This window comes from Oryza glaberrima, chromosome 7 (assembly GCF_000147395.1).
Source record: "Oryza glaberrima chromosome 7, OglaRS2, whole genome shotgun sequence".
NCBI lineage: Eukaryota > Viridiplantae > Streptophyta > Magnoliopsida > Poales > Poaceae > Oryza > Oryza glaberrima.
Window position 1 is genome coordinate 21,329,803 of NC_068332.1, and position 17,665 is coordinate 21,347,467.

The window sequence follows — 17,665 nt, forward strand, 5'->3', positions numbered from 1 at the left end:
TACTACACTCGAATAAGTACATCTCCTCAGCCATCCATCATAGAACACAATTAAAGTTGATTAGTATGATAAGCATCTATATTAGGTTCAAGTAGACGTTGATCCTAAGATGAATTCCTTTCAGATGAAATGTGGATGAAATCTGAGTGATGATCTCCTTATATTTGTAAGGTAAAATTAAAATATCACTCCTATGTTATGAGTGGTAGTAATGTTGATGGATAAAGTTTATTTTTCAGAAATTGTATTTTTGGAAGTGTTGTGCAAAGGCAACTGATCCACAGATAAGCTGAAAGTAGACCTATGGAGTACTTGAGACAAACGAAGATGAAATCACAAACACAAGGGAACACAGTAGGGCTCAATTTTTTAATAGGAATTGATCAAACCTGAGTATAAGGAAACTAGAATTATTTTCAACTAGAAATCGACCAAACCTGAGTATAAGGAAACTAAAACCGAATTGCGATAAAAAACAGATATATCAAAAATTGAATTGAATCTCTACGAAGTATACTAGTATTCCAACATCTCGTTTTCTATCTTCCATTCAGCAATGCGATCATCATATCACAGTTGAATTGAATCAATATTCCAAGAACACTACCCCATCCACAAGAGGAAACCTACAACTCTGACGCCGCAATTCCCCAATTCAGGGCAAAACACTCGTCTCACGAATTCGAAACAAAAATCAATCAATCAATCAACAAAAAAATCAATGCAGGAAAATCCGCGCTAGTTTCCGGCCACCGGCCGTCCTCGCGAGGCCGTCGACGAGCGCGGCGCCCCTCAAATGGCAGACGAGGGCGCAGAAGGCGATCCCGAGCAGCAGCGCCGCGAGCCGCCGGAGCCCGCCGCCTCGCCTCCTCCTCCCTCCTCCTCTCCTCCACACCACCGCCCACACGCCGAGCGCCTCGCCGAGGCCCGACGCGTTCCAGTAGTCGGCGAGGACGGCCAGCTTGTCGCCGAGCGCCAGGGAGAGCGCCAGCGCCGCGAGCTCTTCCGCCGGTGTTGCCCTCCTCCTCCTCCCCCTTCCCCCCATCCCGAACCATCCCCCACCGCCGCCGCCGCCGCCGAAGAAGAGGACGGTGAGGGGGCGCGAGCGCGGGAGGAGGCGGCGGAGGGAGGACGAGACGAGGCGGCGCAACGGCGGCGGCGGGAACGCGACGGGCTTGGGCTTGGGCTTCGATCGGCGGCCGCGGCCGCGCTGGGCGGCGGCGCGCGGGGTGAAGCTAACGGCCGTGGAGGCGGCGAGGGGGAGGTGCGGCGGCGGCGTCGGCGTCGGCGGCAGCATCATGTCGTTGCGTGCGAATTGGGTGGAGCGGATCGAGCGGGAGGGGGAGGAGGAAGGCGTTCGCGTGCTCCTCTCCCCCGACCAATTTGGATTTGGAGGACACGAATTGCGAAATCGACGTGTCCACTGCTGCTACTGCCGCGCTCTCCCCATGGTGAAGGTTCATTCACTGCTCAGAAATTCATGGCTCGGTTTTCAAACTGCTAAACATTAAGTTATGTTAGAAAATTTTATATAAAGAAGTTGCTCTAAAATATTAGATAAAGGGTGTAGCTATATTTATGGCGCCATATTTTTCATCAAAAAATAGTCGGTATGTATTTACATTGTAAGTCCCTAAATTACATATGTAATTTTAGTGTATTTACAATGTAAATCTCAAAATTACATATGTAAGTACTAAAATTACATATGTAAATTCGAAAATTACATACTAATTACATATAGTATGTAAATTCGTAAATGAGGTGTAACTACTGTGTAAGTGGCTGAAAAAAAATCGACTGTAGCATATGGCGCCATATTTCTAGCAACTCCGTAGATAAATATATTTTCAAGTTTGTAATAATTAAAACTCAATTCATCATACGTTATTAACAACTCGTTTTGCGTAAAACATTTAATCTTCATCTTCATCTACATGAGTTTCAAACACCAGCATTGTATGAAATTCTACAATCTTGCTTGAAGTACAAAATCAAATAATCATGAAATTGATTGGAATTTGGAAGAGTGTATCTCTTTGCACTTTGAAAGCACAAGTTTATAACCAATGCCCTATGGTGCATTAGATGGCAAATGCGCGATGTTCAGGTAATAGAGGTTGAGTCCCTAAAAAAAGTTGTATCAAGTTACATGGTTTGTTTGACTGTCTATTTTGGTTTACAAGCAGCAACGAATAACCAATCAAAACTCGGGGCAAGAAAACAGCTTTCTTTGGTTTACTTTTCCTTATTGAAAATGCTATTACAACAAATGACTGAATGAACGTAAGCAATTGAGCATCATTCATATCATGTCTGCTCAGTCGATTGAGGGGGTCCGACATGCTCTTTGGCCTTTATGCATCGCGCATCTCTTTCTCCCTGCAATTGGCTGATTCTTACAAGGAGAACCATCCGAAGCTCGAGCACCACAGATTGATGGCCATCCTGAGCTTCCGGAAAACGGTACAGAGGAAGCATCGGTGACCTTTATTCCTTCATGCGCATCGCATCTTTCTCTTCCTGCCATTGGTATTGTTTCACGGCATCTGTTGTCCGTCAACGCTTCACAGATAGCTGCGACATTGCCTGTCACTCTTTTCTGACGTCCCTGGCCTTTGGATGACAGTGTGCTGGTAGGATTCTGCAATTTGATCAGCTCAAACCACATTCTTCCGGAAGGCTGATTCTCTTGGGACTGATATTTACCATGAGAAATCTCCTCCCCACTGAGCTTGTCAACTGTCATGCTTTTGACCTTTTCTTCATTCTGGAGCAAATCAATGACTCGAGATGAAACAAACTCTTTTGCTTTGCAACCATTATGCAGCTGACATTTTTTACTTCCTGAAATTACTTTGTTGGTGCAGGCAGAGTTGTCACTCTTTTTGGCTTCACAGATATCAATGACCTCAGAGGTTTCCTGTTTTCCATCTTCTATAGGAGCTTCTCCAGTTTTTATTTCTTTCGCTTCAAAGCTATACCATGGTCTTGATGATTTTTTCACTGTTGCTGGCAAAAATTTGGAGAGGAGTTCACTGGTTTGCTGTGCTTGATCTGACTCGCTTTCATTTTCAGTTAGTGGAGATATGGATTCAACAACTGGAATCTCAACTTGGCAAGAATAGCTACAAGAGGAGCCTTTAGGATTGACTGTGATTCTTCCTAGTCTTCTACCTTTGTGTAATTCACACCTCTTCCTTCCTTGTACTGGATGATCAAGACAAGAGGAGCCATCTTCCAGCATCACTCCACAAACATCGTTAGAATCTTGTTCTGGCATAGTTCTTCGTTTTATAACATTGACTCTTTTGACTTTGTATCCTTCAGAACTTCGACGTGCTTGTTTGCCATAACTGTTACCTTCAGATGTATTTTTCCAGCGAATGCCAATTTCCTTGTCAACATTGTCACCAGAGTTAACTAGCTGAGGTCTGAAGCCAACAAATGTTCGAATTCTTGGGAACATATTTTTCATAATGCCAGATGAGACATCAACAGACCCATTTCTGCTTATCTTTATACCTGCTTTCTCTCTGAACACTTCCTGTTTGAAGTGCCGAACTCTGCTAAGCAGAGATGATCTATTGTTGACTGCCCCTTGTTCTAACTTGATAAGTATTTCTTCACGGCGAAGACCACCGTTCTGAAGCTTGTTCCATGCGTAATCAAACACTCTAAGCAGCCGAGCCTCAGTCTTCTCAGCTTCTTGTTTGTTACCCATCTGTTTATTTGCACATTAAAGACACATTAGAAAAGAAAAACGAAATCCAGTGCTAATTGCTAAAAGTGGAATTTATGTCATAAGATTCATAACTTTTTTAGGGCACATAATATTCATAGTTGACCCCGTTGCTTTTGCAAAAGCTACTAAAGATATAGTACTTATACACTCCATCCATCATGGATACTCTGATAGACCAAAGATCTTAACTAGTTATTAAAAGTGATAAGATGAATCTGAGTGTCCAAACATTTGTCATGAGCAAAGCGTAACAAATCGGATAGCTGTTCGTGTAGACTACATGATAGACAATGCTGGTGCTGAAGACAAAATGCATTTTTCAGTTCTTCAAACTTCAGACTTGGGCATGGTATAATCTCAAAATTTGTGGCAATTGACCATCAACTTCTATTTATTTCACTCAACAATTTATTCGGACACGAAGCCATTATTGATCTCCACATGAACGGTACAGTTCAACTGTTCAAGGATCCATTTCTTATCTGAAGAAACAAAAAACGAGCATGGAAAGCAGTTTTGCACTTACCAGAGCACATCGGAACACCAAGGAGTAGCCTCTGACGAAAACTTCCCTGAACAACCCATTCCCCGTCGCCCGCGTATTCGTCTCCGCTTCGCCGGCGGACGGCGGTGGGTTCCCGGCGTCCAAGTGCGATCCCGTCCGGCCGTACTGCTGGAGCCTCGCCCTGACGCTGTCGGCCTGCCCGAGGTACACGACGACGACGCCACCACCACCGGATCCATTCCACCGCCGAGCCGCCCTGATACCCTCGTCGGAGGCCCTCGCGACGCCCAGCTCGTAGAGGCCAGGGAAGTTCTCCGGCAGGTTGAGCACCCTGTACCTCTGGATCCCTTCCTTGCCGGCGGCGTGGTCCTCCCAGTCCGACGGCCCGACAAGAACCTGCAACCAGGTTGGGGAATTCGATCGAGGAGCAAAAATCAGATCCAAATCAATTCAAGAACTGGCAACGAAATCGGAGGCGGTAGATGGCAACCCGGGGAGTTCAACTCGACTCCACCGGATCAGATCTCGTCAGCTCTGCGCCGGTGGCGGGTTGGCAAGGGGCACCTAACCTTCCATGGGGAGAAGAGGGAGTCGTGCTTGGTGCGTGGGTAGTCCTCCCGCTTCAGCCTCGCTGGGACGGCGGCGGAGGCCGCAGGCATCGTCGATCCGGTCCGCCTGTGGCTGCGGAGTGGTGCGCTCTCAGTCTCAGCGCCGCCGGAGCCGCCGGCGCCGCTGCGGCCGCATCGGCGCCGGGAGCGGGGGCTCGTCGCTTTTCGAAAATCTCGGGTTCTCTTTTGGGCTGGGTTTGGGCCGTGAGCCCGCGGCTCGATCCGACCCGGGCCTGGGCGCTGTTTGGTTGGGGTTGGGGAAACAGCTTTTGCCGTGTGCGCTCGGCCGTTGGATTGACGATCCGATGGTCCGGACGAGGGTTTACCAAACCGTATGGTTATTGTGATTATCACATGTGGTAACTTTTCAGTTTTGGAAACCACGATATACCTCGTGATAACCGCGCGGTAATCGCCAAACTGCGGGGTGACGGTAACCCCACCTCAAACGGTTTGATAAATCCTAGTCCAGATCAAGAGTGGTGGAAAAACAAAGGGGGTTTCATTTGTCAGGTACTCTAAGTGTCCAAGCCATTCGAGCTATAGTGTGACTGTGTACAACTCGTGCGGTAATAATTGTGGTAGATTTTCACTATATATTGTTAGAGAAAAATATGTAGTGAAAACTTAAAACTTTTGTAGGATGTAGAAATATATGTATGAGATTTGTCTACGTCGATATGAATAAAAGTTTTACTCATAATGACATAAATAATCCGAGACATTCATTTTTCTATGCTATGATAATTTTTAGTTTTTTTCCACTATAATGTGGTTTTCATTACATATTTTCCTCGCAGGGGAATTAAAGGGGGCACATTCTCTTCTTTTGCCTCAAATTGAGGGAGAAACATGTTGAGAAAAAATTGGTGACATGAATTCCCCATGTCCCTCATATAGCACTTTGAAGTTTGAAATGATAGTTTGTCTCTCCCTCCCCATTTTGCATGGAAGACATGCATGATGTAGCATGTTTTCTGTAACCAGCGACGGACATGAATTTCCTAGTTCCGAACTTACACATATATATATAGCTTGTTTGGTTCGTGGCCAACCTCAATCAATTAAAAAAATTGTTTATTTCTACTAGTAGAATCTGGGTGAGTGGACGATTTACATTTTATTTACTCTTCGATATTATCTTCCACTATGGTTTAACGTCAATCATTGATGGTGATGTACGCGAAATTCGATCGGCACAATAATCGGTCGCTGATTTAAGATATTTTAATTTGTTTCCTTGGTGTTTTCAGGAGAAGACAATAACTGTTTTGCAACCCGTTGAGGCAACAATGGTTATGCATATTTTGTCAAACATATATGGATATTTAACAATATGTGCTATCTATGCTTTAAGTTGGTGTTCTAAATAGTTTTCTTGTTGTCTATGCTTTCAAATTACGATTTTGTAATTCGCAGTTGTTCGACCTGCAAGGTTGTAACATCTGTAATAATTGTTGTAGCTTTTGTGAAATAAAGATAGAAATGAGTTTTGTTGTTTAAAAATAATATAGCCATGATGGGGAGGCCTGGCGATGAGTCTAGGCAATCAATGTGTTCAGGTCTTAGGTCCAAGCCATGTCCACAACAGGATTTTCTCTCTTTACCTTGGGTCCTATAGAGACTTTTATTGCTTTACTTGAATTGGTAAGCATCTTCAGCAATAGCTCCTATTTTAAAGTCCCTAAAGGTTAAATGGGAGCTGCCCCCATTTCCTCAGGACTCTAAGAATGGTTCTAACTCCAGCAACAACGTCTATTTCTTAGCCCCTATTTCTTTTTCTCCTCTATTTCATCTTATAATCCATCTTTTATGTTTAGTTTAATATCACAATAATGTAAATATTAATATTTCCAACGCATAGAATTTAATCAAATTTAAATTAATAATTTCAAACAACACAATTCAATTGAAATTTGAATTTTTTTTTTCTAATATCACACTGATATGTGCATATACGTACACTGTACACTAGTGTGAGTGCATGGATGACTCACTAGAATGCTCGATCAGCGCATCTGTTGTGGCTAGTAGCAGTAGCAGTCCATCCATCCTACACTCAGTATCCAATGATATACATGCATATATGGATGCATATAATCATATATGAGCTGGACAATATTAATAAGATATATTATATCCAGTGCATACACGAAACTACATGCATATATGCAAGGAGATATAGTAGTAGCTCCTTCTAGATCAGCATCAAATCTCAGTTGGCCACTAGCGGCAGATGGCTGTTCACACACTGGTGGAGAAGTGGTTTTTACTCCCGATTCGTAACCCCTATATAGTCCCGGTTTTTCAACCGGGACTACGAATCCGGGACTAAAGATCGCTATCTTTAATCCCGTGTGAAATAACCGAGTAAAAATCGATTTTTAGTCCCGGTTGGTACTAAAGAAACTTTATCTTACCAACCGGAACTAAAGAGGCAGATCTGGTTGCTTCTTTATTCTTTTCTTCTCTTCATTATTTTTCATTATTTTTAATATATTGATTTCACCTTAGCCCTATCCCGTCCCTAAATTCCCAAAACAATCATCCTCAAATTGCCTTCAAATCCACAAATCGATCATCTCAAATACATCACAAAATCTAAAAAAAAATTACATCACAACTTCTACAAAATTCAATCACATATTCACATCTCACACAAATCAAATACATCATACAACAATCTCAGCTCAGATTCTCCAAAAAAAAAAAAAGAAAAAAATTGCCAGGCGCCGCCTCGCCTCGCCGGCCAGCCGGCCGGCCCGCGCCCCGCCGCCGCAGGCCGCCGCCGGCGGCCGCCGCCTTGCCGCGCGCCGCGCTGCCCTCGCGCCGGCCGCCAGGCCACAGCCGCAGGCCACCGGCGGCCACCGCCTCGCCGCGCCGGCCGGCCTGGCCTCCGCGCCCCGCCGCTTCGCGCCGGCCTGGCACCCTCGCCGCACCGCTGCAGTGTAGAGAGGAGAAGGAGAGGAATAGATAAGGTTGAGGAGAGAGTTAAAAGGAGAGGAGATAAGGTTGAGGAGAGGAGGAGGGAGGAGTTAAAAGGAGAGGAGGAGATACCTCGATCCAATCGCGCAGGCCTCTCCAATCTCCGCGTCGATCTTTTTTCCCGGTTGGTGTTACCAACCGGGACTATAAATAGATCTTTAGAACACCAACCGGGAGTAAAGTGTATAGCGATCTTTTTTTCCCGGTTGGTGTTACCAACCGGGACTACAAATAAATCTTTAGTCTCGGTTGGTAACACCAACCGGTACTAAAGATTGGAAAGTACCCCTAGAGCTTTAAAACCAGGACTAAAGATATTTTTAGTCCCGGTTTTTAATATAACCGGGACTATTGTGAAATCTGGTCGACCGACCAAAGATGGTTTCTCCACCAGTGACACTTAACAGGAACCAAACCACGTCTCATCGATATGTGGAAAAATCCATGCATACGTGCATCCATGCAGGTGACCAATACTATAGCAGGGCGATGGCCGGATTAGAGCAGAAACACCCGCAACAAGACAGTCGGCAGCGTGCAAGCAATCGCGCGGGAAGGAGCACGCGTCGTGGAAGCATTCCCCCGCGCCAAAGAAAACTGGATAGGGGTTGGGGATAGAGCCCCCAGGCCTAGGCGCTGTAGGAGGGAATTTGGGAGCCTTCCTACTTTAGGGCCTTAAGTAGGGGCCCTGTTGGACTTTATTTTTTTAGTCTCAACCTCTCAAAGTTGTTTAAGGACTGTGTTTAGGGGCTTTACTGAAGATGTTCTAAGCATACGTGGAAATTATACTGCGAGGAATTTTTTGGTTCATTCCTATTCTTAACCTTGCCATTTTTTTATTTTTGGCAACGGTAAGAGTTGGTCATTGCTTTTTTTTTTGGCAAAAAATAGTTAGCCTTTCGCTTAGTTTGCTACCAAAGTAAGCAATTAGTTGAGCAGTGTCAATTTTCTTTGGCTACAAACCAAATAAATGACTAATATTTTTGCACTGTCAAATTTACTTTAGCTAGATTGAATTTGGCTACAAACTTAAACAGACCCGAGAACACAAACTTTCAAGGAATTTTTGCACTGCATGATGTATCAATTTTCCCGTCATTCGATTTTTCAGTATATACAAATATACAACCTAATTCTAAAGCACAATATAAAATCTACAGCTGTACAATCGCTGATACCATGCAAACCGTGTCACATCAGCATTTCGTCAACCAGGCAGCAACAGCAAAGCGCCATGAAGCTGCATGATCACGTAAGAAAAATGTCATGAGGATAAAAATTCTACACGAAATTCATAGCCCCAAGAAAACGAATTTCTAGCATCTTACAATCCTCCGATGAATCCACATTTGGGCTGAGGATGCTCCGGCGGCGCGGGCTCGTCGTACGCCGCCGACGGCGGCGCCATTGGCCCTAAAAAATTGCAAACCACAAAATTAAGGCGATCGATTGAACGAAATTTTGCCAAAGCACACGCTAATTAATCAGCCAAATGGCATTCAAAAAAAAAAGAAGGCATTCAAAAAAAAATTAATCAGCCAAATCCTCTTTTTGCCAAAGGCGGAATGCAATTTAATAGACGTTTGCCGAAACAGCATATATCTGAGATTTGTAGAATTACTAATTAATTACCTGGTGCTCCATCGTGATGCAAGCTGCTCGCCCGGTGCTGCATATCGCCGTTTGCTTTGCGACGAAGCGACGGATCAAACGAAACGAGAGAGAGAGAGAGAGAGAGAGAACACAAACACAACACAACAGAGATGCTTTCTTTCTGAACGAAGAGAATCTATTTGTTCAGAGCAAGGAGGCCCAAGAAAAGGTTAATCATGCTGTGTGCTGTTGCGATGAACAGGCCACGCAGGAGAGAACACAGCTGGTTTAAGGTTAGGAAGCCTGCACAACGACAACGTAGAGGCAGGCAGGCAGGGTATCCATCTCTTTTCCCCCCCGGCCGTTAATGTTAGTATTATTGTGAGCCATTGTTTGCCCGTCTCCAGCTGTATCTCTCTCTCTCTCTCTCTCTCTCTCTCTCTCTCTCTCTCTCTCTCAGGCTCAGCTTTTTCTTCCTTTCTTTCTTTCACCTGTTGGATCTAATCTTGGCTTTGCGAGACAGGAAGTGGTGAAGTGGCAGTTCGCTTTGCCTTGCGACGTACAGGCAGGAAGCATACAATGCATGCACAACCCCAACATAGTTGGGTGCCTTTGCTGTCAGTGGTGTGGTGGTGGTGGCATGCGTTGCGTTTTTCACCGTCAATTGTGCGTCCCCGTGTGCGTCCTTGCAGTTGCCGGTACGGATACAGCCGGGTTAGGGCATGTTGTCGTACAGCAGTGTTACAGTACAATCATGTAATATAATCTCGAACTGCGGAATTGAATTTTTGTCTCTCGAGGGACACTCTCTCGTTTTGTGCATGTCATTGAAAAAGTCATCAAAAATTTTAAAAATATTTATCAAGATAGATCAATATATATAATATATTTTCAAAAACATGCAAGTTAAAATTCGACTAATACAATTTAAAATAAAATATAATAAATTTGACAATGAATTACGTATTCTATTCATAATCAAATTTGTTATTGTTTTTCTACCTGTTAAATTTGAATATGCATGCTTTGTGAAGTAAGATATTACTATTTTTTTTTAAAAAAAAGTTTGATACTTTTTAAGTGACATGTAAAAACGACGAGACATCCTATTTAAGGGATGAATAGAGTTTTCCCTTGTACTCAACAATTAGGTGTGATTATATTTTATCATTGTATTCTCTTACAACCTACGACTTCCTCTTTTTCAAAGAAAAAACAATCTTCCAATTACAGTACTGGACATATGCTATATCTAAAATTCGTACCTAGAAGTTTTTTTTTTCATCTCTTGTTTGGACACCAGCTGCCTGCAATCACCTCATTCGACCAATCGACCACTGTCATCTTGTTGTCATCGTGTTATGATCGCCATAATGTTCTCAAGCTTGTTGGTCGACCACTCCAGCTGTTGTATTCACACTTAGACTTCGTGGGTCCCTAGATCCTACGCTGCTCACTTTGCTGGTGGCCAAAACGATTGTTGCCAGCCTCAGACTATGGAAATGCAATTGTTGTCCTCCATGATCACCTGATTTGGCATCATTGTGTCACCAATCGTTAGATTTGGCGCCTCCAACCTTTGGGCGGATTTGGAATGATCGAGCTTGTTGATGACCGTATACAGTACTCCCTCCGTTTTTAAAAATATAACACTGTTAATATATATTAAAAATATATATATTAATGGTTTTATTGTTACTTTGATTTATCGTTAAATGTTATTTAAGTATGACCTATTATTTTATATTTGCAAAAATATATATAACACAGTAATCCCTCTGTTGATCATTCATCTTACTTAAAAAAAATTATGCAATTATCATTTATTTTATTGTTACTTTGATTTATCGTCAAATGTTTTTTAAGTATGACTTATTTTTTTATATTTACAAAATTATTAGAATAAGAGAAATAATCAAACATTTGTTTAAAAAAAATCAACGTTATCACGCACTAAAAAAAATGGAGGTAGTATCTCTGACCTTGCCAGCAGTACTCGATTAGTCCTGTTTGGAGCCATAGTGCTAGCTAGCGAGGCCCTTATCTAGGTCTACTCTATCTACCAGCAAGGGCCTTGGGGAGCGAGGCTACACCATCGCCTTTGTCCGCATAATATTCTCGGCCAAAACACAAGTCAACCACAAAGAGACCTCTTTTATATCTCTCCCCCATCTTATATTTTTGCTAAGTTATAAGCTATTTTTATTCCGTAAAAACCAAGCTAGTACGGGATGTACTTGGTTTTCTATGAGACGGAGAAAATATGTGTTAAATATGCACTTAGCCCATTAACCCAATCTCTTATAATTAATGGTTCAATATGCATCTATTTTGTAGTCAAAATTACACATCTATACACCGTACTAGTAAAAAAATGAACTAGAGTGGGTTTGCAAGTTAACCTACATGCTCTACTTGGTTCATGCTCCTTTATTAAATCATAAGAATTTCATGGAAATTTGATAGGATTTAGTTCAACTCGTCTAAAATTCCTTTAAATTTCCTCCATTTCAAAGGTTTTAGTTCAACACATCTATACACCGTACTAGCATACACGACTTAATTAACTGAGAAAGATGATTCTCAAACCGTTCATGCATGCGTAGAGATCTATTGAACATTTGAACTAGTTAACATGCATGTAACTGGGCAAAGCCAACAGGCCATGACAAAAAGAACAGTAGTAGCTAGATAATTCACAATTAGCAAAAGCGTTTTTAACATTTACAGAGCAAGCAAGCATGCAGGGCAGCCTAAACCGTGCATCCTCGTGTGCCAGATGCTTTTTATTGTTCTCCTCGAATTGAATTCCTCCATGGTGATGATCAGATGATGGATAGCTAGGTACACGTATCATTCGTCGTCGTCTTCGTGGTCGATCTCTCTCACAACCTCCTGCTGCTCTCGAGCCTCGTGTAGCCGAGGATGCAGTTGGCGTAGGCCACGTTCTTGAGCGCCTTGCCGTGCCACCGGCCGACGGCGGCGACGCCGGTGCGCACCGCCTTGAGCAGGCAGTCGGCCGTCTTGACGACGCTCCTGACGCCCATGGGCAGCGACAGGTAGGGCGCGTTGAAGAGGTGGAACTCGAGCGACGCCGCGGCGGCGGCGGCGGCGTGGTGGTGGTGGCGCGGCGACGGCGGCGAGGAGGAGGAGGAGGAGGAGGCGAGCATCCTGGCGACCTGGCGGGCGAAGCCGGCGCCGAGGGAGTGGCCGCAGAGGCAGACGTTCTCCGACCCGAACCTCTCGATGGTCGCCCTGAGCGCCTGGAGCGCGCCGGCGAGCCGCGCCGAGCCGCGGAGGCTGTTGCGCGCCAGCAGGCGGAGCTCGTCCTCGACGTCGCGCCGGATGGTCGGCCCCCGCAGCAGCGTGCCGCGGAACGCGATCACCGCCCGCGGCGCCTCGCCGTCGACCGCGGCCGCCGGCTGGTGGTCCCGCTCGAAGATGGCGCCGAACACGGAGCCGTCCCTCTCGTCGACCAGCTCGTGCGCCAGCCTGTACCTGAACGGCTTCCACCACTGCTGCGCCACCGCCGCCGCGTCCCTCCTCTCCTGCCTCTCCAGCTCCAGCAGGTACACCGCCTCTATCAAGCACGCCATCACCATCCTCCTGTAGTCGTCGTCCCTCCACACCGACACGTTCACCTGCGCCGCCGCCGCCATTGCCATCGCAAGCTAAGCTAAGCTCAGCTCAGCTCTCACACTACTCACTCGATGACGCCCTCGATGTCGTAGGGAAGGCGAGGCAGGGGTGGCGGGAAATATATACGCGGAGTCCGGAAGGCAAGCTGGATGGATCGATCAAGCCGAATTCATTTCGCTTTTTACTAATTAATGGCGGGAATAAAGCCACCGAATCGGGAGCTAAGCTAAGCTAAGCTACCGACGGATCGGCCGATCTTTTCACGGTTCCTGCGACTTGACTGGATCGACGGATCACAACGATCCGACCGATGGATGGCAACGTGCAGCCCGTGGGTCGTAAGCTCACTCTCTCACAAGTTCACAATAGTCGCCTCCAGCTAGCCGTCTGGTTTGATGGATCGATCGGATGGTGTACGTCGTTCGCGAGCTTTATTTAGGGGAGGGAGCATATATTCGCCACGGCTAAGCACTGGACCATGGCTTATAGTTCGTTCGTTCGTCTCGGTGTAGTTTAATTGCCCTAAATTAACATGGCTAAGGATCGAATCTGACAGCCTCAGGGTACGTGTGGGTGACAGGTGGGGCACGCGTTTGCGCCTTGGGGATTGTGCGGGGGACAGGTAGGAGGAGTGGGGTTGCTTTTGTCAGGAGGAAGAGTGGTTGGTTGGTTCGTCGTCCTCCGGTTGATTAGTGGCGAAGGTTGGGTCGTTTTCTTTTTCTTGTTAGAGCTAGTTTAATAGTATGGTCTACTGCTAGCTTTAATTTATCTATAGTCAATTTAATAGTATATTTATATAATAGTTGCTTACTATGCTATTAACATATATAGTCCATCTGTCATATACACATTGTGTCTTGAAGTCCGTGCTGCAGCTGGCTACAGATTCGTAGTCTGCTGCTTTTTTCTCTCATTTTTTATCTTATTAAAATATATTTATAGTTAGATAATAGCCCGTTATTGTACCTGCTCTTATGTTTCCGTTTTCTTTTGGGTTTTGGGTGGTTTCGGCGAGAGGATGGGAGAGAAAAAAATTAGTGATTAGGAGGTGATTTGTGGCACGTTTAACACTAAACCGAGGGGAATTTGTTCCATCTGATGACGTTGGGGGAAGGGGGGTTAATTCGGTCGCGCTCCGCGTGTGTTGATTCGTTCACACGCTGGCCTGTGGGCGGTTTCTTCTCGTTCGTAATGGTTAAGTGGTGGACGCGGGAGTCAAGCTGCTTATACGGGCTTGGTTTTCTTGTTTTCTTAAGAAAAAGGGGGGCCTTGGTTTTCTTTGGAAAAAGTTACGGGGAATATGCACATTTCGTTCACATGCAAGTGCGTGGAAACGTGACATTGGCTGCTTCAGTCCTTTTCCATCACATCAACATGTCATACACACATAAATTTTCAGTCACATCATTTCCAATTTCAACCAAAATCTAAACTTTGCGCTGAACTAAACACATCCATTGTTCTAAGAGAAGGAGAGCGTTTTATAAATCACATAGCACCTTCATCAAAAAATAGTTTCAGATTATTTTTTTTCACATTTGAATGTGAACATGCTAATCATGTGACTGAGGCTGCGTTAACTTTTAATTCTTGGATGTTCACCGACAATTTATCCTATTTTAATCTTGATAAAAATCTTTATTTATCTTTGGATGGTGGCCTCTTCCGTTATTTCCCCCTACTATTTCAAAGACGTGTGTACAGGGTTTACATTTCAATGAAATATTAATGCGAATATGGTATCGCAATATGCCAATAACAAATAAGGACTCATCGGTTTTATTTTCCAAATAAGTTAATACTTATTATACATAGAACATGAGAATACACGAATCTACTTTAAACCCTAGTGTAATGCAGAGCAAGACCATCTCAAGCCCGCATGGCTACTTAACGACGAGCTTTAGGTTAGACTTACAATTTTACAATATACTATATATGTTTTAAAATATATAGCATTGTTTAATTTTAGACATGATGTTTGACTATTCACCTTATTGAAAAAAACTATGTAAGTATTTACCATGACTTATTTTATTATTAAAGCTAGGTACTTTACGGGAATGCTACTGGGCGAGCGATCGCCCTCGCTCGCCCAAGGCGATCAGTTTTGCGCACCCCCCTCCCTCCCTCCACCTCTCCACCTTGTTTCCTTTTTTGGCACCGCATTACTTTCCTATTTTAGTAAATTTATACACCTAAAGTTTACACATCTAAAGTTTAGAGACCAAAAATTTATAAGTCAAAAGTTTATATATCCGATTCAAATTTGAATTTGAATTCAAATATTTATATATATATATAGTATTTCTATATATCTAAAGTTTACACACCTAAAGTTTATAGACCTAAAGTTTATAAGTCAGTTTATATACCCGTTTCAAATTTGAATTTGAATTCAAATATTTTTCATATATAGTATTTCTATACATCTAAAGTTTATAGACCTAAAGTTTATATACCCGATTCAAATTTGAATTTGAATTATATCTGATTCAAATTTGAATTTGAATTCAAATATTTTCTATATATAGTATTTCTATACATCTAAAGTTTATACACTTAAAATTTATAGACCCAAAGTTTATAAGTTAAAAGTTTACATACCCGATTCAAATTTGAATTTGAATTTAAATTTTTTATATATAGTATTTCTATACATAAATTTTTCTAACTTTTGTTTTTAAAAAAAATTTGTGTGGTCTACTGTAGTAGAAAGAGGAGAAGTGGAGGAGGAATAGGGGAGAGGAGGGAGGAGTATAGGGGGAGGGGGGCCGGATCCGATCGCCTGGGCGATCGCCTGGCGATCGATCGCCCATTAAGGCCCCCCCGGTACTTTATATATAACTTATAATCAAACCCTGTATTCAAAAGTCACTACTTTTCAAACAAATAGTACTATTTCATACCGGGCATAAAAAAAAACCACCATTTTGTGTTTCTTTGTGAAGTTTTTACTATCTAGTCTACTTAATTAGCAGAGCACAGGTTATTTTTTGTTTGTACCTGTTCAGCTGCTGTCTTACGGCTGTGGCACAACCGGCACCAATAGTGCACACGCATACGGCATGGCCACAGCCACAACCAGCTTGTCGAACAGGACCTTTGTTTGGGCTTGGACTGGTCCTGAATGCTCAAAAGGGCCCGAGCCGCCCGGTTGACCCAGCTATTGTTGCTTACATAAACAGGCCGGGTTCGGGCTGCTGAAGCTTGCAGAGCCAAGCTGGGTTGAGTGGTTGAGGCGTTGAGCCACACACTACATGATGTTGAACTGGGCAACGTCTCACGTTAGATGACACGAACTAATTAACAACACTAGCAGGAATCTAGTAATTAATCAAGGCAATTTTATTTCCTGGAGCGTGTGTTTCATATATATATTTCCAATGAGCTCCATGTTGTTTTTACATCAGAATTGTTATGACCACTGCTCCTTAAATATTATATTACTTCACATTATTAGCACCTTTTGTATCCATCAAACAGATCGGCATATTAATCCTGAAACCCACTGGGAATGAGAATCTTGTTGGGCTTTGGTTCTAGCCTACGGTCGATCTGCAGCCCTTAGGTGCTATATAAACATAAAGTACTAATCTATAACTCATTATTTTTGCATTGCCAGCTTGTGATCACCAGACGGTACACTGGGCATTAAAAACTGAAAGCATGATCACGAATCATATAAGTGTGATTTGGACCCATGAAACTTCAATAGAATACATTATCAATCTTATGCTTATCTCTTGCTAGACTCTGTGTGTTCACTTCCTCCTTAGAGTGTCAGTGGAGTGGTCCTTTGTAGTTGGCATCAGTTTTTTTTTTCTTTCAAGAAAGATGAACCAAAAGTTATTATGCCTTCGTACGCAAGTGGTAAGGAAGAATCTGCCTGAAACAAAATCTGAAATTGTTGGATTGGATGTTTGGGATATCAGATTTCCCCTAATGAGAGGGCACTGTTGTGACATTGGTGTCAAGGTCTCAAAGTTGTCTAGCTACTCTTGTCTATGAAATGCGTATTCGATCGATCAGCATGATGATGTTGATGAGATGTTCGGCTAAGAAGAAAACGAGTAGAAATGCAGTAGCATTTAGGGATGGTAGAAAGTAATCTCTGGTAGTATAGGTGTGCTAGTGCAACAAGCTTGGACTAATCAGGAGCAAGTATAAGTCTAGGTAGCTTTCTAATGCTGTAAAGATAAGATTAAACTAAATTAAAGTGAAACAAAGTGAGATGAATGTAAAGTGGTAACAGTACTTTTGATCTTCAGGTGCAACCGTCCAAGGAGAATATTTATCTTGGCGAGGAATATGTCTGGAGAATATTGACGATGACTGATCGATCCAAGCTGCAATGGCTTATCTGAAACTCATCCAAAAATGGAGACTCGACTACTGACTCATAAACCCTGATCCGACGAGTAGTTTCGCGTGCCTTCGAAGCAGTGTGTTTTCTTGTGCTGGAAAGATAAGTTTAATTTTTTTTATGACAATGAAGATAAGATTAAGTTAAAGTGATATCAATGTAAAGTATTAAAGTTGTAATGCTTCCTGTTTATCCCCAGGTGCATGCAACTATATAAAAGGAGA

The 17,665-nt window shown here is 43.3% G+C and overlaps 3 protein-coding genes and 1 long non-coding RNA gene across 4 annotated transcripts; all 4 read right to left on the minus strand.

The window, feature by feature from the left end:
- Positions 1–231: 231 nt before the first annotated feature.
- On the minus strand, positions 232–1,435 carry LOC127780375 (uncharacterized). Its single transcript, XM_052307277.1, has one exon. The coding sequence runs from the start codon at positions 1,298–1,300 to the stop codon at positions 719–721; it is 582 nt and encodes a 193-aa protein (XP_052163237.1). The 5' UTR covers positions 1,301–1,435; the 3' UTR covers positions 232–718.
- A 555-nt stretch (positions 1,436–1,990) lies between these two features.
- LOC127780736 (protein EFFECTOR OF TRANSCRIPTION 2-like) lies at positions 1,991–5,033 on the minus strand. The gene is made up of 3 exons (XM_052307690.1): positions 4,820–5,033; positions 4,272–4,646; positions 1,991–3,724 (listed from the first exon to the last, which is right to left on the minus strand). Exons 1-3 carry the CDS (start codon positions 4,907–4,909, stop codon positions 2,321–2,323), a joined length of 1,869 nt encoding a protein of 622 aa, XP_052163650.1. The 5' UTR covers positions 4,910–5,033; the 3' UTR covers positions 1,991–2,320.
- A 3,863-nt stretch (positions 5,034–8,896) lies between these two features.
- Positions 8,897–9,848, minus strand: LOC127780796 (uncharacterized). Its single transcript, XR_008018825.1, has 3 exons — positions 9,476–9,848; positions 9,172–9,256; positions 8,897–9,083 (listed from the first exon to the last, which is right to left on the minus strand). It is a non-coding gene; the product is annotated as an uncharacterized LOC127780796 (long non-coding RNA).
- A 2,077-nt stretch (positions 9,849–11,925) lies between these two features.
- Positions 11,926–13,378, minus strand: LOC127778879 (GDSL esterase/lipase At4g10955-like). The gene has a single exon (XM_052305524.1). It carries the CDS (start codon positions 13,099–13,101, stop codon positions 12,322–12,324), a length of 780 nt encoding a protein of 259 aa, XP_052161484.1. The 5' UTR covers positions 13,102–13,378; the 3' UTR covers positions 11,926–12,321.
- Between the last annotated feature and the right edge of the window lie 4,287 nt (positions 13,379–17,665).